Source organism: Nerophis ophidion, linkage group LG23 (assembly GCF_033978795.1).
Source record: "Nerophis ophidion isolate RoL-2023_Sa linkage group LG23, RoL_Noph_v1.0, whole genome shotgun sequence".
NCBI classification, from domain to species: domain Eukaryota; kingdom Metazoa; phylum Chordata; class Actinopteri; order Syngnathiformes; family Syngnathidae; genus Nerophis; species Nerophis ophidion.
The window spans coordinates 36,099,640-36,126,486 of NC_084633.1; the positions used below are offsets into that span (position 1 = coordinate 36,099,640).

General features: G+C 40.3%; 1 protein-coding gene and 1 long non-coding RNA gene across 3 annotated transcripts in view; both read left to right on the forward strand.

The window, feature by feature from the left end:
- Nucleotides 1-316: 316 nt before the first annotated feature.
- grb2b (growth factor receptor-bound protein 2b) overlaps nucleotides 317-26,847 on the forward strand; it is a 131,107-nt gene continuing 104,576 nt past the window's right edge. The window contains exons 1-2 of one of the 2 annotated variants that reach the window (XM_061884276.1): nucleotides 317-497; nucleotides 8,037-8,289. In XM_061884276.1, coding sequence (XP_061740260.1) covers nucleotides 8,212-8,289 — 78 coding nt within the window. In that variant the 5' untranslated portion in view covers nucleotides 317-497; nucleotides 8,037-8,211. The remainder of the gene's footprint in view (nucleotides 498-8,036; nucleotides 8,290-26,847) is intronic. The other variant, XM_061884277.1, reaches the window with a different exon arrangement.
- LOC133541586 (uncharacterized) lies at nucleotides 754-3,709 on the forward strand. Its single transcript, XR_009803921.1, has 2 exons — nucleotides 754-2,067; nucleotides 2,133-3,709. It is a non-coding gene; the product is annotated as an uncharacterized LOC133541586 (long non-coding RNA).

The window sequence follows — 26,847 nt, forward strand, 5'->3', positions numbered from 1 at the left end:
ACCTCATCGCAGGGCCAACACAGATAGACAGACAACATTCACACTCACATTCACACACTAGGGCCAATTTAGTGTTGCCAATCAACCTATCCCCAGGTGCATGTCTTTGGAGGTGGGAGGAAGCCGGAGTACCCGTATGTTTAATAAATTCAAATAGAAATAAGAAATAGGAAGGCGATAAGGGAGCCATCGGGTGTTGACAGTTACGGAAGGGGTGTAGGGGGGGGGGTGAGGCTGTTAGGCAAAACAGCCGGAGTGGGCGGAGCTTCAGTTCAGATTTGACCAATCCCAGCTCGTGAAAGGAAGCGGAAATAAAGTGTCGCTAAGCTAATGCTAACACTGATGCTAACGGCCGCAGTCGGGCTCCGAGGACGGGCTGGAAGACAGCGGACTACATCGGCTTCTTGTCTCTTCTGCCGCCCCAAAGCGGAGAACTAACTCCCCGCGGATTGATTTATTTGTTACGGTGGTAACGTCGGCGCGGATAACATCGAGTGGTGAGTTTGAACTTCAGCGTTACGTTTTTTTTTTGTTGTTGTTTAGTGGGGTGGGAGGAAGCTGAAAGTTCGCCCCGCTGTTTCCTCTCACGACGCAGGCTAGTCCACTTCATCCCGGGCTAGCCTAGCCTAGCCTAGCCTAGCCTAGCTTCTCACGACGCAGGCTAGTCCACTTCAGCCCGGGCTAGCCTAGCCTAGCCTAGCTTCTCACGACGCAGGCTAGCCAAGTTCCGCCCGGACTAGCCTAGCTTAGCCTAGCTTAGCCTACTTTAGCTTCTCACGACGCAGGCTAGCCAACTTCAGCCCGGACTAGCTTAGCTTAGCAACAACATCTTGCGCTATGAAAAAAAAAAAAGGTGTTTTCTCCTCCTTGTCATGTTTGCCAACGGCGAAGCTCCGTTCAATAATGGACGTCTTTTATCCGTTTAAAACCCCCCGCTTTTGTCATTTTTGTGTGTTGTTGACGCCTCGCTAGCCTTTCGTGCCATATTCCTATAAGTGAGTTTGATAAGCACTTTCCATCGCAGTTATTGTTAGCGACCGTTAGCCAGCGTGCTAGCCCTAGCCTGGCTGGAGACAGGGCGCAGCTCCCACTGGAGCAAATATGTTAAAACATTTTTTTTAAAAAGCTCGATTTTGTGACAATAAATATACTATTTATGTTATCTATGAGTGAAAACTGAAGAAAATTAGAATTTCCCGTGGATTGCATCTGTTTGTGCCTGCCTTGTTATTGCATTGTGTTACATTGTTTGACAGCGATAACAGCGATTTAATCGATCGCCTGTCCGACGATAGTTTCATTCCAAAACAGTTGCGGATCGAATTGTTTTCTTGCTCCATCCTCTGTTGCAGCCTGACGTTCTCTGTAAAAAAAAAAAAAAAAGCAACAGGATACACTTCTTTTTCTTTGCCCCTACCCTACAAGATTGCATGTGAAGGATTGCTTATTATTTTTATTGGATAGTAGTCTGTTTATTTCAGTTCCTATTTCTTTTCATCTTTATTACTTCTTGCGTAATTTATTTTTATCACATATTTTGTTTCCACTACCATACTCTTAGGTAAAACGGAATCCATCCTATTTGTGTCCCATATCAACCTTAAAGGCCTACTGAAAGCCACTACTACCCACCACACAGTCTGATAGTTTATATATTAATGATGAAATATTAACATTGCAACACGTGCCAATACGGCTTTTTACTTTACTAAATTACAACTTAAAATTTTCGTCTTGAAAACGTGTAATGATGACGTGTACGCAAGACGTCACAGGCTGTTAGGAAAATGAGCGCTGCACACACACACACACACAGCTAAAAGTCGTCTGCTTTAACGGAATAATTACACAGTATTTTGGACATCTGTGTTGCTGAATCTTTTGTAATTTGTTCAATTAATATTGGAGAAGTCACAGTAGAAAGATGGAGTTGGGAAGATTTAGCCTTTAGCCACACAAACACACAGTGATTCCTTGTTTAAAATTCCTGGAGCTGAAACTTCACTATGGATCAGAGCATGGTCAAGCCAACATGGATCCAGACCAAATGTCAACCAGCAGTTTTCGGTGAGAAAATTGTGGTTAAAAAGTCAGTTCTTACCAGAGAGAAGCTGAGCTTGTGCCGTCCATAGCGGCCGTGGACTCCCCTGAGACACTGCGCGTCAAGAAACCCTTCCAACTATCAGGTAATATTAAACTCACTAAAACACTAGCAACACAACAGAAAGATAAGAGATTTCCCATAATTATCCAGTAAATGTGTCTAAAAACATCGAAATCCATCCCAATGCAATCGTGTTTTTATTTTTTTACTTTTATTTTTTTTGTCCGTCGCTGTCAATATCCTCAAACACAAATCTTTCATCCTCGCTCAAATTAATGGGGAAATTGTCGTTTTCTCGGTCCAAATAGCACTTTTTGTTGGAGGCTCCCATTAAAAACAATGTGAATATGTGAGGAGCCATCAAACATGTGACGTCATCGTCTGCGACTTCCGGTAGAGGCAGAGCTTTTCTCTTAACACCGACAGTTGCGAACTTTATCGTCGATGTTCTCTACTAAATCCTTTCAGCAAAAATATGGCAATATCACAAAATTATCAAGTACAACACAGAATGGACCTGCTATCCCCGTTTAAATTAGAAAATCTCATTTCAGTAGGCCTTTAAGAAAGTCAGTGACTTCTCTATAAAAGTGGGGGACATTGTTATCACCAGGAAAGATGAGATCACCTACCTAGGTTCCATTCTAGAGGCTAATCTTTCCTTGAAGATTCTAGCGGGAACTCTCATTCAACCCTTTTTCCATTACGCTTGCACCTCCTGGTACACCAGCACCTCCAAAACCCTCAAATCTAGACTCCAAACATCCCAGAACAAGCTAGTCCGGTTACTTTTAGACCTCTACCCCAGATCACACCTCACTCCAACCTACTTCTCCAAAGTGGAATGGCTCAGGGTGGAGGACAGAGTCAAACAACTTGCACTGAGCCTAGTCTATAAAATCCGCTACACCTCCTTGATACCGAAGTACATGTCAAACTACTTCCTTAACGTAAATGACCGCCATAACCACAACACCAGGGGAGCTCCACAAACCACGTTAAACCCAGATTCCGATCTAACAAAGGTCTTAACTCATACTCTATCTATGCCACGTCAATGTGGAATGCACTCCCAACAGGCATAAAAGTAAGTGCATCTTTATATTCCTTCAAAAGCGCTCTAAAACAACACCTCCAGGCAACTTTAACCCTTTACTAGTACCCTCCTCCATTCACATCTCATGTCCCCGGATTATAAATAACCTAATGTATATAATCAAATGTACTTCTAATGTATATACTTGTTCTTATGCTATCTGAACTCACTATGTTCTCTGCTGGCTGTACATATCCTACTAAGACCTACACTGTTTCAATGTCCATTTCTCTGATGATTCAATTGTTGATGACTGAAGTACTGATATCAACCAAAGCTCCTCATCCCACCCCCCGGATTGTAAATAATGTAAATAATTCAATGTATATACTATGATGATTAACCTGTGTGATGACTGTATTATGCTGATAGTATATATTTGTACCATGAATTGAATAACGACCTAAACAAGTTGAAAAACTAATTGGGGTGTTACCATTTAGTGGTCAATTGTACGGAATATGTACTGAACTGTGCAATCTACTAATAAAAGTATCAATCAATCAAAAGCTACATAAGTGTGAGTCTTGAAAGGCCTACTGAAATGAGATTTTCTTATTCAAACGGGGATAGCAGGTCCTTTCTGTGTGTCATATTTGATCATTTCGCGATATTGCCATATTTTTGCTGAAAGGATTTAGTAGAGAACATCAACGATAAAGTTCGCAACTTTTGGTCGCTAATAAAAAGCCTTGCCTGTACCGGAAGTAGCACACAATGTGCGCATGACATCACTGGTTGTAGAGCTCCTCACATTCTCACATTGTTTACAATCATAGCTACCAGCAGCTAGAGCGATTCAGACCGAGAAAGCGACAATTTCCCCATTAATTTGAGTGAGGATGAAATATTCGTGGATGAGGAGAGTGAAGAGGCAAGGGCAGTGAGATCGATTCAGATGTTATTAGACATATTTACTAGGATAATTCTGGAAAATCCCTTATCCGCTTATTTTGTTACGAGTGTTTTAGTGAGATTATATGGTACCTGAAAGTCGGAGGGGTGTGGTGACCGCCAGTGTCTCCGGTGGGAGGAGGTAATAGTCCGCAGCTGCAGGAGGACGCAAGCTCTGTTCATGTCTACGGTAAGAGCCGACTTATTAGCAGAATTTTTTCACCACCGAAACGTGCCAGCTGACGTGGTCGGGATCCATGTTCGCTTGACCACTCTGTTCCATAGTAAAGCTTCACCTTTGGGAATTTTAAACAAGGAAACACCAGCTGTGTTTGTGTGGCTAAAGGCAGCCGCAATACACCGCTTCCCACCTCCATCTTTCTACTTTGACTTCTCCATTATTAGTTGAACAAATTGCAAAAGATTCAGGTACACAGATGTCCAGAATACTGTGTAATTATGCGTTTAAAGCAGACTACTTGTAGCTTGGATCAGGCTGGAAAAAAATGTCCGCTACAACCAGTGACGTCATACGGCGACGTTTTGAACAGGACACTTTGCGGGAAATTTAAAATTGTAATTTAGTAAACTAAAAAGGCCGTATTGGCATGTGTTGCAATGTTAATATTTCATCATTGATATGTAAACTATCAGACTGCGTAGTCGGTAATAGTGGGTTTCAGTAGGCCTTAAATCTCGTTATATACTGATATAATGAGAATAAAGTCCATTTTTTTATTCTTTTACGACGACATCGGGTTGTGTTGGATTAATTTGACGACAACTAAAGGAGATAATGCAGTTTTATCCCTTCAGCAGCTGCAGGATAAGCTAATGTATCACTTCATCTCCATGCTGCACAGGTGGTTTTGCAGGCAGACTGCTTGTGGCCATTGGCAGGACTCGGAATGTTCATGCAAACATTCCCTATAAAGACAGAAATAGTTAACTTTTTTTCAGTCATTCACTGCAAAAGGAGTTTAGCTTTTGACCACCAATGTCAGGACCGCATTGTTTTTCTGTGATGACAAAGCAATTTTTGCAGAAGCACAAAAGTACACACTTCTTATCAGTCCCTCCAGAGTGTTTTTGTGTGTGATTGTTGGATCTACTGCTGTGTGATCTGCACAAATTTATAAAATAGAAAGTACTTTATTGATCCCTGGAGGAAATTCAAATTCATAATATGTCACAATATCATTGATTTTATATCCTGATAACGAGAGTCATTTTTTCTAAGACATTATACACATACAGACTAGGTTTGTCTCTATACCAATATTTTGAAAATGTATTTCAATACTTTTCAATAAAAAAGGGGACCACAAAAATATGTAATTGTTTTTATTTGAACTAAAAATCTTAGGGTACATGAAAAATATGTTTATTATTGTAATTTAGTCCTTAAATAAAATAGTCAACATACAAGACAACTTGTCTTTTAGTCATAAGTAAACAAACAAGGACTCCTAATTAGTCTGCTGGCGTATGCAGTAACATTTTGTGTCACCTATTATCTTGTCTACATTATAAGGGACAAACTGTAAAAAATCTTTATTATTGTACTTTTTCATTTACTATTAATATCTGCTTATTTTCTGTTATAACATGTTCTATTTACACTTCTGTTAAAATGTAATAATCACTTATTCTTCGCTTCTTTGATACTTTACATTAGTTATGAATGATACCACAAATTTAGGTATCGATCTGATACTAAGTTGTTACAAGATCATACATTGGTCATAATTTAAGTCCTCATGTGTCCAGGGATGCATTTACTGAGTTCATAAGCATAATATGAATTCTAGAAAAAAGGTTTTGTGATGGTAAAAAAAAATATTGATGTAATCATAGTAGTATCAACTAGATACCCGCCTGTACTTGGTATCATTACAGCGGATGTCAGGTGTCGATCGACCCATGGCATTTGTTTACATTGTGACGCCAGTGAGCTATTGTATCCTCCTATGGTGTGTAGTGAAGCATGTTTAGCTATTCCTCATCCTGGAGTGATAATGATTTTTGTAAGAAACATGCTTTATTTGTCGTAATTTAGACTGCAGGTGTTAGCCACTAGCTGGCAGTGTCTTAAAGGGGAACATTATCACAATTTCAAAAGGGTTAAAAACAATAAAAATCAGTTCCCAGTGGCTTGTTGTATTTTTTGAATTTTTTTTCAAAATTTTACCGTTCTCGGAATATCCCTAAATAAAGCTTTAAAGTGCCTTATTTTCGCTCTCTGCAAAGACACTGGCCATTTCCCTGTGACGTCATACAGTGCTGCCAATGTAAACAAACAATGGGAATACCACAGCAAGATATGGTGACTTTAGCTCGGATTCAAACTCGGATTTCAGCGACTTAAGCGATTCAAGAGATTACGCATGTATTTAAACAGATGGTTGGAGTATGAAAATATTGAAGAAGAAACTGAAGCTATTGAGCGAATAGCTATTGACGCTATTGATAGCCATAGCATGGCCGAATAGCTGCGTTAGCATCGCCGGTAAAATGTGCGGACCAAACGATCAGGACTTTCGCATCTTTTGACACTGGAGCAACTTAAATCCGTCGATCGGTAAGTGTTTTTTTCGCATTAAATGTGGGTGGGAGGAAACGTAATATAGTTGCAAATGCATCTACAGGTTATCCATACATCTTTGTGCCATGTCTGCTTTAGCACCGCCGGTAAATAGCATGTTAGCATCGATTAGCGTAGCATGTTAGCATCGATTAGCTGGCAGTCAACATCAACAAAACTCACCTTTGTGATTTCGTTGACTATCGTTGCAAATGCATCTGCAGGTTATCCATACATCTCTGTGCCATGTCTGTCTTAGCATCGCCGGTAAAATGTGGAAACACTCTGGCACATTCAATGGGGGTCTGGCGGCAGACACTTTGGCATCTTCGGGCCAGTGGTGCAACTTGAATCCCTCCCTGTTAGTGTTGTTACACCCTCCGACAACACACCGTCGAGGCATGATGTCTCCAAGGTTCCAAAAAATAGTCAAAAAACGTAAAATAACAGAGCTGAGACCCGGTGATTGTAACGTGTTGAAAATGAAAATGGCGGCTGTGTTACCTCGGCGACGTCACATTCTGATGTCATCGCTTCCAGCGCGATAAACAGAAAGGCGTTTAATTCGCCAAAATTCACCCATTTAGAGTTCGGAAATCGGTTAAAAAAATAGATGGTCTTTTTTCTGCACCATCAAGGTATATATTGACGCTTACATACTAATGTTCCCCTTTAAAGCAGCTCTTCCTGAGGGTGTTTCAGTGTTATAACTTCACCTTTATCTTGACTTTTTACGCCAAAATGCATCCATTCTCCCTTTTTTGTCTACACACTGTGTCTGCTTGTAAGTACTCTGTGTGTGTGCGCTGCCCAACATGCTCCTCTGCTCCTAAAACCAGCAATGTCACCATGTGAAGACGTGCCGCCATGCATGTACAAAAAACATGTCGAAGTTGTGCTTTTCAAACATAATATAGTACCGTTTTGTGTAACTGGAGTGATGAATGGAGAATCCGTATGAGAAGGAACGCTATGGACGGCTAGTAGACTGAACACACTTCTACTTCCGGTTGAAAGGACTAAATGGAAGGACACTGCAGCACCTGCAGTTAGCGAACTTGTCTAAAAAAATGGCGCCATAGCCCAAACAATAACACACTTTATGAGTGTGTTATTGTTTGTTTTTAAGCTATTGCATTATGACTGTCAGTAAAAGAAAATCCATAATTTAGCCGCACCGTTAAAGCCGCACAGTTCAAAGCGTAATTAAAAAGTAGTGGAATTGACGGTACTTTGATTTCAAGGAAGTGGGCATGTCGCTAAAAGGAATTCCCTACCTCAGCGACTGTGTCTACATTTCTCACACACCTGTGCCGCACATCTTAGTCAGCTTCTTCTTTCTCTCCCCCTTCTGACAGGAACCTCGCTGCGGCCTTTATGTAAGGTCAAAGCCCTACGGCAACGGGTCACAGACGGGAGGAGAGACTCGGGAGAAACGCATCTGGCCTCAGAAGCCGGGATAAGCTGTGTTTTTATTTTTTATTCAGTCCCCCGATCACAACACCAGCCAAAAAGTCCACTTGCACGCAAACCATGGAGGCCATTGCCAAATACGATTTCAAAGCCACTGCTGATGATGAACTAAGCTTTAAACGTGGAGAAGTCCTCAAGGTAAGCGTAAACATTCCCCCCCTCATCCTTCATTTTCGAGAATGGCTTGTCTGCAGAAAGCATAGTTATGAAATGCTCTGTTGCTGCGGCTGAACTTCCTCTTGGATTAATTCTGTTATGTAAGCCCGGTTACAGAAGTGCCATCAGCATTCAACTCTCATATGACTTTACAAGACGTACAGCAAAGGAATGCAGCGCAAAGTTCCAAATGATTGTTCCTCGTCCAAAAATAGGCTGTTTTTTCCAGCAGAAAACATGTCTTATTCACCCGAGTCAGCGATCATATAAATGTGTGCTTAAACGTTGTGGTTGTTTTACTCTGCGTTGAGTAGGTCTGCAACAATTAATCTATTACTTTGATTCTGTTTCGAGTAATCTCTTAATGTGTGCAACTAATTAAAATGTATAGAAATCCGGACAGCATAAAAAAGGTAAAACAAGCTGAATGGAAGGTAAATAAAAGGTAATATTAGTATATTAAAGGTAGAATAAGATGAACAAATGTAAATAGGAGATAAAGTTGTAAATACAAGAGAATGTAAAGTAGATATAAGGTACAACAAGGTGAATAGTAGGTAAAATATGCTACATGGTATTAGATAAAAGAAAAATATAAGATAGAAGATAAAATGAGGTAAGGCTTCACTGTGGCAGAGGGGTTAGTGCGTCTGCCTCACAATACAAAGTCCCGGAGTAGTCAGGTTTCAATCCCGGGCTCGGGATCTTTCTGTGTGGAGTTTGCATGTCCTCCCCGTGAATGCGTGGGTTCTCTCCGGGTACTCCGGCTTCCTCCCACCTCCAAAGACATGCACCTGGGGATAGGTTGATTGGCAACACTAAATTGGCCCTAGTGTGTGAATGTTGTCTGTCTATCTGAGTTGGCCCTGTGATGAGATGGCGATTTGTCCAGGGTGTACCCCGCCTTCCACCCGATTGTAGCTGAGATATGCACCAGCGCCCCCCGCGACCCCAAAGGGAATAAGCAGTAGAAAATGGATGGATGGATAAAATAAGGTAAATAAAAGGTAAAGTAGTAAATAAAAAGTAAGGAAGGTAAATGTAAAGTAGATAAAAGGTACAACAAGGTAAATAGAGGGTAAAATACTTTAAAAAGAAGTAGATAAAAGGAAAATATAAGGTACATAAATTGTATCTAGAAGGTAAGTAAAAGGTAACAGAAGATAAACCCAGAACCAACCTCGTCACGTCCGTTGTGTCCTGAGCAAGACACTTCACCCTTGCTCCTGATGGGTGCTGGTTGGCGCCTTGCATGGCAGCTCCCTCCATCAGTGTGTGAATGTGTGTGTGAATGGGTAAATGTGGAAGTAGTGTCAAAGCGCTTTGAGTACCTTGAAGGTAGAAAAGCGCTATACAAGTACAACCCATTTATCATTTATTTAAATAGAATATGAAATAAGGTACATAGAACATAAAAGGTACAAGAAGATAAAACAAGATAAAAGATGGTCAAATTAGGTAGATGGAAGGTAAATAAATGCTAACGGTAAATAACTTAAACAAGAAGGAAAAAATTAAAATAAATATAATACAAGGTAAAAGATGATCAAAAAATAATAATAATGAAAAAAAAATGCAGCATGGCGTAGTGGGTAGAGCGGCCGGCCAGAAACCTGAGGGTTGCAGGTTCGCTTCCCACCTATTGACATTCAAAAATCGCTGCCGTTGTGTCCTTGGCCAGGACACTTCACCCTTTTCCCCCGGTGCCGCTCACACTGGTGAATGAATGATGAATGAATGACAGGTGGTGGTCGGAGGGGCCGTCTGCGCAAACTGGCAGCCACGCTTCCGTCAGTCTACCCCAGGGCAGCTGTGGCTACTGATGTAGCTTACCACCACCGGGTGTGAATGAATGATGAGTCCCACTTCTCTGTGAGCGCTTTGAGTGTTTAGAAAAGCACGATCTAAATCTAAGTTATAAAAGATGATCAAAGAGGGTAATGAAGGTTATGGCAAGTACACAAATCTCTATTTCAATTATATGCCTTAAAATACACGTTGAGGTGTGTTCTATCCTATTTGATTGTGGACCGGTATTAGAGTGCTAAAATAATCCATGGCTGCAGCCCGAGCTTTACAGTAATGTAAGTCAACGCGAAAGTAAAACGTGTTAGTGTTTCACACAGAACAGCGTGACCGGGGGTGCGGTCCACTACATTGCCAAGATACTTGGGGTGGTCGATAAGGCCTCCTCATATTATTTGCTATGATGCATATATTTTCTTTAAAAAGACAAAAAATATATACATACATTTTAAACTAATATGTGTTTATTAATTATAGTGTTAACATTTATGTTTTTCTTACATATCGTATTGCTCTATTTTCAATTGTTTCAATTGGGAATTTTTTTCTGCCGATTTCTCCCAAGAGGTTGTGTAATAACTTCTAAGAAGCCGAGTGCTAAACGGATGCAGCTTTATTGAAAAACTATTGCATCAACAACATTGTTGGGTGTTAAACATACAAACTAAACATAATAAAACAAACACATATTGTTGTTATGTTTCCACTCTTGCTGGAATACTATCAATGCGCCACTAAAATAGTCCGTCTGCGTTAGCGCTTATAATAACAATGACGCCATATTTGGTTCATTTTCAGGTCACGGCATGTAAATGGAGTATTGTTAGCAGCTTCTAGAGAATATAACGAGCGCAACAGAGGACCCTCGATTTGTTGACTCAATTGTTAGCTATTTATTTACGATTTCGAATGTATAAAAAAGCCAAGCGTGTGTTTTTGTCTTACATAATTGTGAATGATAAACATCACATCTCTTTCCAAATTACCAGCATTTTTCCAGTATGACTGAGATGGTATTTTCACATATTTTGTTGATAGTAAATACAATTGGATATGGTTTGATGGATACAATGAAACACAATTAAGCATAAAAGGTCAACTTGTTTTTCCACTCTATTAGTGTACAGTATGTTAAGTGTGTTGTGATGTTCATTTCTCCCATGGTCTTTTACCCAATGGTTTCAGCTAAGAATGAGGAAGCGTTGTGTGTCCAAGTTGAAGTTGAGGTAAAGTTAAAGTAGCAATGATTGTCACACACACACACACACACACACTAGGTGTGGCGAAATTTGTCCTCTGGATTTGACCCATCCCCTCATTCACCCGGGAGCAGTGGGCAGCAGCCGGGCCGGGCCGGGCCGTTCCCAGGAAATATTTTTGGTTATTTAACCCCCATTTCCAGTGTCAAGCAGGGAGGTAATGGCTCCCATTTTTTATATTCTTTGGTAAGAGTGAAGCGTGGAGGAAATGCTTGTTGGAATTGTTAACATAAGATTGGCAATAAAAGCTAAAAAGAGGGTCAGACATTGTGTCTTCTCCTGGATAGTACAATACATTATATTACTTTAATTTGTTTTCATGTAAGAAAAAACACACAATTTTATGGTGTGGCGGCTCAAAAGTTGCTGATGCGCACCGCCACGATCAAAAACCCTGAATGTTTTACATTTGTTTAAAGACAAATGTCATTAGTAGTATCAACATATCTCTTCTTGTTACATTATATAATTTTGCTGTGTTTTTAATATGGGTGTGACGGTACACAAAAATTTCGGTTCGGTACGTACCTCGGTTTAGAGGTCACGTTTCGGTTAATTTTCGGTACAGTAAGAAAACAACAAAATATACATTTTTGGGTTATTTATTTACCAAATTTGTAAACAACGGCTTTATCCTTTTAACATTGGGAACACTATAATAATTCTGCCCACGTTAATCCACATTAAACTGCCTCAAGTTGTTGCTTTGATTAAATAAAATGACAAAACCTTTCTTCGACATATAAAAAGTGCAACATTAAACAGTTTCAAGTTAACTCATCATGCTTAATTTATTACAGCATTTGGGAAGCCTGTAGTTGACTGTAATTATGCACACACACACACACACGCACACAGCAAAATGAGCTAACGTAACGCTAAAAGCTAATTAGCCTTCACCTCAACCCAGAACTATGAGAGAGCTGAGCTGCAGTTTAAGTTTCTAGAAGGTCAACGGGCTCATAGTGATGTTTGTAGTAGTTGTGACTGGGAAGTGTTTTTTATAATTTGGGGAGTGTACGATGTCAGCTGCTCACCTGCTAAACACATATCTGCTCATCTCGACGCCGGTGCGCTCTGAATACGCACCGCTGATTGGCTTTGTATGTAACCAATCAGATGGTTGTGTGGGCGGGACAATGCTGGGTGCTCACTGCTCAGACTCGTTCGATTCACCCTCGTACCGAACCGAAACCCCCGTACCGAAACAGTTCAATACAAATACACGTACTGTTACACCCCTAGTTTTTGTTATTGCTCATTTTATTACTACAAATAGGGATGTAAACCGTGGTAAACGTGCCTACATTTGCAGATAGTCACATTACAGTGTGTTAATGATACCAAAGCAGGTGAAGCGCTAGCGCTAAATATACATGTAGATAGCCGCCACAATTAAATGAAAGACTGGTTCTCACTCCTACTAAGAGCTAAGTTTGGTGACAATAATCATGAAATGAAATGGTCATCTTCACATAGTGAGTCAGCAAATTGGTCACCAGCTGGCTTGATTGGGTCTAGCAGCTAACATTTGGAGTGGACTCCACTTTCTGGACTGGTGCGTGATGTCCAGCAGGCTGTACAGTAAACACACTGGAGTCCTACTGCCTGATTTACCTAGTTTCTGCGTGTATCGTCCTCAAGACTCGTGGTTGTCATGGTGATGCAGGGGGGAAACTGAAGTAAAGCCACAAAAACTAAGATAAATGGTAGCACACATTAATCATTGCACCCTGAACTGAGCACTAGTGAGGTATGCTTTGGTCTTGTCAGATTCTGCCAAACTTACTCAGTAGGCGGACTTCTCATGTAATGACTACTTCAGAGGCATAACTTTTTTTAAATTCTGTTTCTGAATTCTCAACAACCTCAGGGGCTTGTAAATGTGAAGTATCTGCTGCAGTTAAGATAGTTTTGTTCAGTGTCCGCTCTCAAATGCCGTACCAGAGATGCTTCTTTCAGACGTCACGCTTTCGCCTTGCCTCAACATGTCGGCCTGCAACCTTGGTGGGATGAAGGGATTAGAACAGGGGTCGGGAACCTTTTTGGCTGAGAGAGCCATGAAAGCAAAATATTATAAAATGTATTTCCGAGACAGCCATATAATAATAATTTTTAACACTGAATACAAATAAATGTGTGCATTTTTAAGTAAGACCAACATTTTAAGAATACAATAAGTATCTTTTTCTTTTTAATAACATTGTTATTCTGAAGCTAATGAATAAAATAGTTCTTACCATTAATGTGACTTCTTGAACAGGAACGGTAGAAAACGGATGGATGGATTAAAATGCATGAGAATGTTTTATATTTTGAACGTTATTTTTAACACCGTGATTACCAGCGGAATTATTCATTACTTATCCCTGGGTTTTTCAACCACTGTGCCGCGGCACATAGTCTGGTGTGTCGTGGGAGAGATTATGTAATTTCACCCAATTGGGTTGATAATATTTTTTGCAAACCTGTAACCATAATTCAAAAATGTGCTGTTATTGAGTGTCTGTGCTGTCTAGAGCTCGACAGAGTAAGCGTGTAATACTCTTCCATATCAGTAGGTGGCAGCAGGTTGCTTTTGTAGATGTCGGGAACATGGGTGATCACAATATGCGGGAGGCAGCATGTAGGTAAAAAGGTATCCAACACTTAAACTAAAAATAAACAAAAGGCGAGTGCCGCTAAGAAAAGGCATTGAAGCAAAACAAAACTAAAACTGAACTGGCTGCAAAGTAAACAAAAACAGAATGCTGGACGACAGCAAAGACTTACAGTGTGCGGAGCAGAAGGCGTCCACAAAGTACATCCGTACATGGCATGACAATCAACAATGTCCACACAAAGGAGGAGTGCGTCCGCACAACTTAAATAGTCTTGATTGTAAAAACAAAGCAGGTGCGTTGAATAGCATTCAAGGAGGACATGAAACTGCTACAGGAAAATACCAACAAAAGAAGAAAAGTCACCAAAATAGGAGCGCAAGTCACACAGGAAAACACCGAAAAAACTCAAAATAAGTTACGGCTCGACAGTACACCTACATAGAGACGAGCTATTGCGAGAACAATTTTTTTTTTGTCAATATCGGCCACTGAGTTTAATTTATTTTATGTTTTCTGCTGGTGGTGCGCCTAAGTCTTTTTTCAATGAAAAAATTGTGTTTTGGCTCAAAAAAGGTTGAAAAACACTGACTTATCGTGTTAAGCAATGCATGCTAAGATTTATCTGAGAGCCAGATGCAGTCATCACAAGAGCCGCATCTGGCTCTAGAGCCATAGGTTCCCTACCCCTGGATTAGAATATACATGTAGCTATTTCCTTCACTGTGATGGTTTTGTTTTTTTGTAATATACAGTACAGGCCAAAAGCTTGGACATTCAATGCGTTTTCTTTATTTTCATGACTATTTACATTGTAGATTGTCACATCAAAACTATGAAAGATCATGTGTGGAGTTATGTACTTAACAAAAAAATATTTTAGTTTCTTCAAAATAGCCACCCCTTTTGTTCTGATTACTGCTTTGCACACTCTTGGCATTCTCTCCATGAGCTTCAAGCATATATACAGTGGGGCAAAAAAGTATTTAGTCAGCCAGCGATTGTGCAAGTTCTCCCACTTAAAATGATGAGAGGTCTGTAATTTTCATCATAGGTACACTTCAACTGTGAGAGACAGAATGTGGGAAAAAAATCCAGGAATTCACATTGTAGGAATTTTAAAGAATTCATTTGTAAATTATGGTGGAAAATAAGTATTTGGTCAACCATTCAAAGCTCTCATGCAGACATACTGGAATATGAAGTGAAATAGTGTGACCTTTTGGAGCAAGATTTACACCAATGTAAATTAGAATCCTCCTTTAAATAAAATACATCTTGAGGGAATACACAATAACAGGCTGGCTACGATGAGCCGAATTTCTTTCCAGGTTATTTCTAGAAATAATATGAGTCTCAAATAGACTGCATAAGTGCTGCCTCTGGTCCTGTCCACAATTCATCCGAATCATTTGTTGGCTGCTTTCCCCATAGGACTAATTTGCTTTTTGAAGCAGACATGATGTTCTTCTCTTTTGTTAGGCTGAATCTCCCCCCACACACTTGCTCTCTTTCATCTTATTTATGCTGCTTCCTTCTTCCTCTTGAAACCGTCCTACTGACTACAGCCGTACTTATGTCTGAACGTTTCCCCTTTTTTAAACTCAACTGTCACGTTCTGGTTTTAAGGGGACACAAGGAACTGAACTTGCCACGTAGCTGACAACACTCTGAAACCACCAGCTACTTCCAGACATCAAGACGCATATGAGGCTTCAGAATAGGGATGAGCGTTATGGCCAAAAATTTCTATCAGCAGATTAATTGCAGTCTCCCTGCTATAACGATTGATATCACAATCTGTTTGGTATATAAATGGTCATTGAACCTTTTCAAAACAGGTTACAAATGTTCCTACTTTGGCTACTGACATATGCAGTAACATTTCCAGTTGCATTATTTTCTCAATGATTTTTCATCTCCTTGTTAAAGGGGAACATTATCACAATTTCAAAAGGGTTAAAAACAATAAAAATCAGTTCCAAGTGGCTTGTTGTATTTTTTGAAGTTTTTTTTTAAATTTTTACCGGTCCCCGAATATCCCTAAAAAAGCTTTAAAGTGCTTGATTTTCGCTATTTGCAATGCGACTATCCATTTCCCTGTGACGTCATACAGTGCTGCCAATGTAAGCAAACAATGGCGAATATCACAGCAGGATATAGCGACATTAGCTCGGATTCAGACTTGGATTTCAGCGACTTAAGCGATTTAACAGATTACGCATGTATTGAAACGAATGGTTGGAGTATGAAAGTATTGAAGAAGAAACTGAAACTATTGAGCGAATAGCTATTGACGCTATTCATAGCCATAGCATGGCCGAATAGCTGCGTTAGCATCGCCGGTAAAATTTGCGGACCAAACGATCAGGACTTCGCATCTCGTGACACTGGAGCAACTTAAATCCTTTGATTGGTAAGTGTTTTTTTCGCATTAAATGTGGGTGGAAGGAAACGTAATATAGTTGCAAATGCATCTGCAGGTTATCCATACATCTCTGTGCCATGTCTGCTTTAGCACCGCCGGTAAATAGCATGTTAGTATCGGTAGCGTAGCATGTTAGCATCGATTAGCTGGCAGTCAACATCAACAAAACTCACCTTTGTTAATTCGTTGACTTTATAGTTGCAAATGCATCTGCAGGTTATCCATACATCTCTGTGCCATGTCTGCCTTAGCACCGCCGGTAAATAGCATGTTAGCGTCGATTAGCGTAGCATGTTAGCATCGATTAGCTGGCAGTCACGCCGCAACCAAATATGTCTGATTAGCACATAAGTCAACATCAACAAAACTCACCTTTGTGATTTCGTTGAATTTATTGTTGCAAATGCATCTGCAGGTTATCCATACATCTCTGTGTCATATCTGTCATCGCCGGTAAAATGTGGAGACACTTTGGCACATTAAATGGGGGTCTGGCGGCAGACAGTTTCGCATCTTCGGGCCAGTGGTGCAACTTAAATCCCTCCCTGTTAGTGTTGTTACACCCTCCGACAACACACCAACGAGGCATGCTGTCTCCAAAGTTACAAAAAATAGTCGAAAATATCAGAGCTGAGACCCGGTGTTTGTAATGTGTTGAAAATGAAAATGTCGGCTGTATTACCTCGGAGACGTCACGTTCTGACGTCATCGCAAAAAGAGCGATAAACAGAAAGGCGTTTAATTCACCAAACTCACCCATTTAGAGTACGGAAATCGGTTAAAAAATATATGGTCTTTTTTCTGCACCATCAAGGTATATATTGACGCTTACATAGGTCTGGTGATAATGTTCCCCTTTAAATAACTGGTTATTTACTGTTAAAACATGGTGGTATTGACACCTCTGTTAAAATGTAATAAGCACTTGTTATTCTGTTTTGGGGTACTTTAGCTTTGGGGCGATATTACAAGTCCAGGTATCGATCCAGTACCAATTACTTGGGGCGGCATGGCGTAGTGGGTAGAGCGGCCAAGCCAGAAACCTGAGGGTTGCAGGTTAATTTCCCACCTAATGACATCCAAATCGCTGCCGTTGTGTCCTTGGGCAGGACACTTCACCTTTGCCCGCAAATTGGCAGCCATGCTTCCGTCAGTCTACCCCAGGGCAGCTGTGGGTACAGATGTAGCTTACCACCACCAAGTGTGAATGAATGATGGGTTCCCAATTCTCTGTGAGCGCTTTATATATCTAACAATAGAAAAGTGCGATATAAATCTAATCCATTATTATAGTTATTATTACTTACAGGAGCATTATTGCCCATTCCAATGCTGATACTGATACAAGATCATTGAATGGTTTTCATTTTTCGTAACAGTTATAATCGGACTAAAACACAAAATGGCAGTGTAACAATATTAGTTCAATATTTCAATAATTTACTTATTAATATTGCAGTACATACTATAATTTAAACAAACTAGTCTATCTGTGCTGGCCCTACGATGAGGTGGCGACTTGTCCATGGAGATACCCCGCCTTCCGCCGAATGCAGCTGAGATAGGCTACAGCACCCCTCGCGACCCCAAAAGGGACAAGCGGTAGAAATGGATGGATGGATAGTGTGAAATAATTAAACAAAAGCAAAAAAATACCATTGCCTCTGATTTTAAATCCTTTGGCTTTTGCACTTTTAAGTTTTCCTGTGTCCTGGCACTTATTTCCTGAGTCTAAAAACAATAACCTCAAAAAATGATTCTGTGGTAATGAAAAAATGTATGTAATCACTTTATGATCGACTGTGTACTAGAGTTGTCTCAATACCAATATTTTGGTACCATTGATTCGATACTTTTCTAAATAAAGGGGACCAAAAAACTGGCATTATTAGCTTTTTTTGACAAAAAAATCTTAGGATAAAACATATGTTTATTATTGTAATTTAGTCCTTAAATAAAATAGTCAACATACTAGACAGCTTGTCTTTTAGTAGTAAGTAAACAAACAAAGACACCTAATTAGTCTGCTGACATATGCAGTAACATATTGTCATTTATACACCTATTATTTTGTCTACATTATGAGGGACAAACTGTAAAAATGTATTATTAATCAATTTGTTCAGTTACTGTTAATATTTGGTTATTTTCCATTTTAACATGTTCTATCTACACTTCTGTTAAAATGTAATAAACACTTATTCTTCTCTTCTTTGATACTTTACATTAGTTTTGGATGATACCACAAATATAGGTATCGATCCGATACCAAATAGTTACAGGATCTTACATCGGTCATAATTTAAGTTCTCACATGTCCAGGGACGTATTTTCTGTTTTTTAGGGATTTAGAAGTAGCTAAAACACTGCAGACTGCGACTGGACGTTAGCCACTAGAAAATATGGCAAAACCAGAACATTTCTAACGGAGTATAGTACCGTTTTTGATTCATTAGTACCGCGATAATATACTAGTACCGGTATACCGTACAACCGTACTGTATACTGATACTGATAATGCTTTTTCTTGCCCTGATGTGGGATCTGAGCCAAGGATGTCCTTGTGGCTGGTGCTGCCCTTTGAGACATTCATGATTTAGGGCTGTATAAGTAAACATTGAGTGATTGATTGATTGATTGATACACTACTTTGTATCGTGACTGTCTATATTTGTATCGCTCCCCTGCCACCACTATTAACACTCCAGAGCTCTAGCCGGCTTCTTGTCGCCTCCTATGGTGCGTAGTCTAGCATGTTTAGATGTTTCTCGTCCTTGTAAGGAACTTACTTTATTCGCACCATGAAGGCGAGTATTAGCGACTTAGCATTGTGGAGGGACATTACCACTAGAGAGGATGCTAGGACTCGTTGGTTTGCTTGGCTCCGTCAGATTCGCGCAACACAACCAGAACGTGTCAACATGCAATTTGGCAAACAAGACCTCAAATCGAATGTGGCGAGCGGATTAGTAATGGCGATGTATATGTCGTCAGTCCAGGCCATCTGCTGAAAGCAATGCTAAGCCGCTGCGCTCCCAAGGACGAAAGGTCTCCCTGATGAGCGCACACTGGCCTTGCTTATTTAAGCATCCTTTGCTTACACTGCTTGAGTGTCTCTCCCAGATGGGGGCTGTGCAAAGTGGAAAAGCCCAGCACTACGAGCTAGAGTCAATAGAGCTGTCTATGAAGGGAACTGTTTTGATCACTTGTTTGTCCTACTGACTTCAAACTTTACGTCAAATTGCATTATCCATCTTTTTTCTATCGCTTGTCCCTTTCGGAGCCTATTTCAGCTGCATTGTACTTTTATTAACTCATTGAAAAAATGATATCTGTAGGGCAGGAGTGCCCACACTTTTTCTGCAGGCCAGCTACTTTTCAGTGGACCAAGTGGAAGGGATCTACATCATTCATATATATCATTTATATTTATGTACTTATGAAAGAGAGGTTTTTGTTACCAAGCAGGGCTTTTTGTTAACGGTGGTCCGTTCCCTGTATGATCAGTGTCAGAGCTTGGTCCGCATTGCCGGCAGTAAGTCGGACACGTTTCCAGTGAGGGTTGGACTACGCCAAGGCTGCCCTTTGTCACCCATTTTGTTCATAACTTTTATGGACACAATTTCTAGGCACAGTCAGGGCATCGAGGGGATCCGGTTTGGTGGCTGCAGGATTAGGTCTCTGCTTTTTGCAGATGATGTGGTCCTGATGGCTTCATCTGGCCAGGATCTTCAGCTCTCACTGGATCGGTTCGCAGCCGAGTGTGAAGCGACTGGGATGAGAACCAGCACCTCCAAGTCCGAGTCCATGGTTCTCGCCCGGAAAAGGGTAGAGTGCCATCTCCGGGTTGGGGAGGAGGCCCTGCCCCAAGTGGAGGAGTTCAAGTACCTCAAAATATTGTTCACGAGTGAGGGAAGAGTGGATGGTGAGATCGACAGGCGGATCGGTGCGGCTTCTTCAGTAATGCGGACGTTGTATCGATCTGTTGTGGTAAAGAAGGAGCTGAGCCGGAAGGCAAAGCTCTCAGTTTACCGGTCAATCTACGTTCCCATCCTCACCTATGGTCATGAGCTTTGAGTTATGACTGAAAGGACAAGATCACGGGTTTCCTCCGCCGAGTAGCGGGGCTCTCTCTCAGAGATAGGGTGGGAAGCTCTGTCATTCGGGGGAGCTCAAAGTAAAGCCGCTGCTCCTCCACATGGAGAGGAGCCAGATGAGGTGGTTCGGGCATCTGGTCAGGATGCCACCCAAACGAGTCCCTAGGGAGGTGTTTCGGCCACATCCAACCGGTAGGAGGCCACGGGGAAGACCCAGGACACGTTGGGAAGACTATGTTTCCCGACTGGCTTGGGAAAGCCTTGGGATTCCCCGGGAAGAGCTGGACAAAGTGGCTGGGGAGAGGAAAGTCTGGGCTTTCCTGCTTAGGCTGCTGTGCCCGCGACCCGACCGCAGATAAGCGGAAGAAGATGGATGATGGATGTAGGTTTTCATTAACAAGTTCAAGGTGTTTAATGATAATACAAACATGTTTATTTCATGAAGACAAGAATATAAGTGGGTATGATTGTGATGACCTGCATTGTTTGGAATCAGACAGTAGTGATGATAACTTACACATTTTCAAATGGAGGAGAAAAAAAGTCCTCCTTTCTGTCAAATATCACATGACAATGCTTGCTTTTGGCCATCTTATTTGTCCAGCGTCCATACTAATTTTCATACCATACCAACTTAATTATAAAGCCCTTTAAAAACAACCACAGTGAAAGTACAAAGGGCTGTACACCACAAATAAATACAGGCAAAGCACAGACTAAAAAAATAATATTTAAAACAGAAGTAAAATACACATTGGAAAAGCCAATACAAATCCTAAGAACAATTTGTTAAATTAAAAAACAGTTAAAATAGTTAAAAACAGTTTAAAGTCTCATGCTGTGTTAAAAGCCAGTGAATAAAATGGGTTTTAAGAAGGGTCTTAAAAGTAGCCAAAAAAGGGGCCTGTCTCACACTTCACAAGAAATACATAGGCAGCAAACTCGGTGTCTTGCACGCTATCTTTCTGAGACTCTTATTTTGTTAGCTCAAGCAGGATGAAGCAGGGCTTTTGTTGTGAAGACAGGAACGGTGTAGTCAGTCTTTCGAGTTTTGACGGCAGGTACAGAGCGAGAGTGAAATAAAGTGTTTCTCGCCTTCTTGTCGGTCATTTTTTCCTAATAATGAGCTCACGAGATCCTCTGGTGCCGTGACTGTCCATCAAGTGACGAAAGCGACGTCTTAATAATGATTGATGATCACTAATTTGTAGGTCTTTTTTTTTAATGCAAATATATTTTATTGAATTTTACAGTTAAAATCACATTTGCCAATCTAATTAGTTCCATTTTGTTAATGCCTGGTTGGCGATGGACTGACACACCCTCCGTCATCGACCCATAGCTCGCGATCGACGTAATGGTCACCCCTACCGTAGGGCATTGTTTGGTTTTAGAACTTGGGTCCTAAAGAGCAGCATTCTAATCTAAGGGTTTTATCTCAGCCCGTGTTCTCGCCGGAGTGAACAGATAATGAAGTCAATGCTAACAAAGATTCTTTATCAGAGAGATGTTTTCTGTGGGCATTTGTCAAGACCAAGAAGGAGCACATTGTACAATGTCCCTGGGATATTTAGTAATCAGGTTCCACAACTTGCCTCTAGCAAGCAATCACTGCGTCACTGTGTCTCTCACAGCTGGCCATCAGGACCAGGCTCCCCTCTAATTGTACAGCCTTGAGTCATTCTGCAACATTTGTTTCTATCATTTGCCTTCTCATGACTCACCAAGCAAACCATCACATAGACCGTGCCTATATGTGGCATGTCACAATGATATACTGAATACAAAACTGTGCCTATATGTGGCATGGCACAATGATATATTCAAAACTGTGCCTACATGTGGCATGTCACAATAATATATACAAAACTGTGTCGATATGTGGCATGTCACAATAATATATTCAAAACCGTGCCTACATGTGGCATGTCACAATAATATATACAAAACTGTGCCTATATATGGCATGTCATAATAATATATACAAAACCGTGTCAATATGTGGCATGTCACAATAATATATACAAAACTGTGCCTATATGTGGCATGTCACAATAATATATACAAAACTGTGCCTACATGTGGCATGTCACAATAATATATACAAAACAGTGCCCATATATGGCATGTCACAATAATATATTCAAAGCTGTGCCTACATGTGGCATGTCACAATAATATATACAAAACTGTGCGTATATGTGGCATGTCACAATAATATATACAAAACTGTGCCTATATGTGGCATGTCACAATAATATATACAAAACAGTGCCTATATGTGGCATGTCACAACAATATATTCAAAACCGTGCCTATATGTGGCATGTCACAATAATATATACAAAACTGTGCCCATATGTGGCATGTCACAATAATATATACAAAACTGTGCCCATATGTGGCATGTCACAATAATATATACAAAACTGTGCCCATATGTGGCATGTCACAATAATATATACAAAACTGTGCCTATATGTGTCATGTCACAACAATATATTCAAAACCGTGCCTATATGTGGCATGTCACAATAATATATACAAAACTGTGCCTATATGTGGCATGTCACAACAATATATTCAAAACCGTGCCTATATGTGGCATGTCACAATAATATATACAAAACTGTGCCCATATGTGGCATGTCACAATAATATATACAAAACTGTGCCCATATGTGGCATGTCACAATAATATATACAAAACTGTGCCCATATGTGGCATGTCACAATAATATATACAAAACTGTGCCTATATGTGTCATGTCACAACAATATATTCAAAACCGTGCCTATATGTGGCATGTCACAATAATATATACAAAACTGTGCCTATATGTGGCATGTCACAACAATATATTCAAAACCGTGCCTATATGTGGCATGTCACAATAATATATACAAAACTGTGCCTATATGTGGCATGTCACAACAATATATTCAAAACCGTGCCTATATGTGGCATGTCACAATAATATATACAAAACTGTGCCTACATGTGGCATGTCACAATAATATATACAAAACTGTGCCTACATGTGGCATGTCACAATAATATATACAAAACCGTGCCTACATGTGGCATGTCACAATAATATATACAAAACCGTGCCTATATGTGGCATGTCACAATAATATATACAAAACAGTGCCCATATATGGCATGTCACAATAATATATACAAAACCGTGCCTACATGTGGCATGTCACAATAATATGTACAAAACTGTGCCTATATGTGGCATGTCACAATAATATGTACAAAACTGTGCCTATATGTGGCATGTCACAATAATATGTACAAAACTGTGTCTCCGTGCGTCGGTTGAGGTGGGCGGAGTTTGGTGGTTGCGGGGGTGCAGCCCGGAAGAGTAGCGCTGCTTGGCATTCTGGGTATTTGTTCTTTTGTGTTTTTGTGTTACGGTGAAGATGTTCTCCCAAAATGTGTTTGTCATTCTTTTTTAATGTGGGTTCACAATATGGCGCAAATTTGTAAGTGTTAAATTTGTTTGTACTGCCACCGTCAGTGTGACTTGTATGGTTGTTGGTTGTGATCAAGTATGTCTTGCAGTCACTAACATGTGTCATATAATGGAGAAAAATGTCAAATTGATAGTATGAGCATAAACCTTTGTGTAAAAGACAATAAACATTTTTCAACTTGAATATAAAAATACACATATTAAAAAAATAATATTTTCCTTAAAATTACATATAAAACGTTTAGATTGTTAGTATGGACATATACTTTTATATAACAAGCTACATATTAAATGAAAGTTAATTACTGTAATTTTACATGTATTTGAAAAGAATTTGAGAAAACAGAAAATGATATGTATTATTAATATGGTATTTTCTGTAAAAAAAATAGAAATATACATAGTTTGTCATTACTGGCATATTACTTAAAATAACAGGCGGTTTGTTTATTTACAGATAATGTCTTAAATTCTACAGTTTTATAACCTATTTAAAAAAATTGAAAAATTACAGTAGAAATTTAGAGTGAATTAACCATAAAAATAGGATTTTTTTTTTTTTTTTTTTTACAGTGTACAAAACCCTAAAGCAGTGAAGTTGTCATGTTGTGTAAATGGTCAATAAAAAGAGAATACAATGATTTGCAAATCCTTTTCAACTTATATTCAATTGAATAGACTGCAAAGACAAAATATTTCCTGTTCACACTGAGAAACTTTGTTTTTTTTGCAAATCATCTTTAACTTAGAATTTAATGGCAGCAACACACTGCAAAAAAATTGTCTCCGTTGTGGTATTTTAGGCTTCATATTGCGCCACAGGTTTTCAATGGGAGACAGGTCTGGACGACAGGCAGGCCAGTCTACTACCCACATTCTTTTACTATGACGCATCGTTGTTCTAACACCTGGCTTGGCATCGTCTTGCTGAAATAAGCAGGGGCGTCCATGATAATGTTGCTTGGATGGCAACATATTGTACAGTGTCAACCCAAACCAGCACACAGAAGCAGGGGTTGCAGGTACTAAACGCACTCAGTGCTGTTTATTCATGGGGGCGTTCCCCTTGAATGCCGAATAAAGTTCTTCCCAATCGGGGCTTTCAAATCAATAATCATACAGTAGGTTTACTTGAACCACTTATTTCCTTTAGCACATGGCAGTGCTCTTCATGCACTCATGTGCAGGGCTAGTTTGCCTATAAAGGAGACAGAGAGACAACCATCAGTCAAATTCCCAAAATGTGGCAAATGTTTGACACAAGAGGACACAGTGAGACAAAGCTCTGAACTTAAGTAGCAAACATTTGGATTGCCTGAGCAGGTGCTGACATTCATGCTGATTGAGTAGAAAATTGGGGACATACCTCCGATCAATGACCCTGCCCTGGCTCCGCCTCCTCCTGCTCTGCCGTCACTGTAGCTGCTGGCCCTGTGGCAACTCTTACCCGCTTGGGGGTTTCTAGCCAAGACTCTACAATATATTGCTCCAAAAGCTGTATGAACCTTTCAGGCTTAATGTTGCCTTCATAGATGTGTAAGTTACCCATGCCTTGGCCACTAATACACCCCCATACCATTACAGATGCTGGCTTTTGAACTTTGTGCCTAGAACAGTCCGGGTGGTTCTTTTCCTCTTTGGTCCAAAGGACACAACGTTCACAGTTTCCAAAAACGATTTAAAAATGTGGACTCGTCAGAACACTTTTACACTTTGCTTCAGTCCATGAGCTCGGGCACAGCGAAGCCGGTGGCGTTTCTGGGTGTTGTTGATAAATGGTTTTTAATTTGAATAGTAGAGTTTTAACTTGTACTTACAGATGTAGCGAACAAACGGTAGTTACTGAGAGTGGTTTTCTGAAGTGTTCCTGTGCCTATGTGGTGATATCCTTTACACACTGATGTCGCTTTTTGATGCCTGAGAGATCCAATGTCATGGGCGTTCAATGTTGGTTTTCAGACTTGCTGCTTACGTGCAGTGATTTCTCCGGGTTCTCTGAACCTTTTGATGATATTACGGAGCGCAGATGGTGAAATCCCTAAATTCCTTGCAATAGCTGGTTGAGAATTGTTTTTCAACAATCTGCTCAGGCATTTGTTGACAAAGTGGTGACCCTCGCCCCGTTCTTGTTTGTGAATGAGTGAGCATTTCACGGAAGCTGCTTTTATACCCAATCATGGCACCCACCTGTTCCCAATTAGCCTGTTCACCTGTGGGATGTTCCAAATCAGTCTTTGATGAGCATTCCTCCACTTTCTTAATAATTTTTGCCATTTGTGATAGTTTTTTTGAAACATGTTGCAGGGATCATATTCCAAATGAGCTAATATTTGCAAAAAATAAAGTTTACCAGTGTGAACATGAAAGTATTTTCAATTGGATATAAGTTGAAAAGGATTTGCAAGTCATTGTATTCTTTTTTTATTTACCATTTACTAGGGGTGTAACGGTATGTGTATTTGTATCGAACCGTTTCGGTACGGGGGTTTCGGTTCGGCACGCGGGCGTACCGAACAAGTTCGGAAGCAGAAGTCTTCACAAGCTGCTCTGCTTTCTGCCTCTGTCTCTGCCTCATTGTCCCGCCCACACAACCATTTGATTGGTTACATACAAAGCCAATCAGCAGTGCGTATTCAGAGCGATGTAACAGCCAATCAGCACTGGCTATTCAGACTTCAGAACGATGTCGTCTATGCTTTAGCGTCGAGCAGATATTCGTCTAGCAGGGGAGGAGCGGACTCTACCCAAATTATACTAAACACTTCCAGGTCACAACTATTACAAACATCACTATGAGCCCGTTGACCTTCTAGAAACTAAAATTGCAGCTCAGCTCGCTCACAGTATAGGCTTGAGATGAAGGCT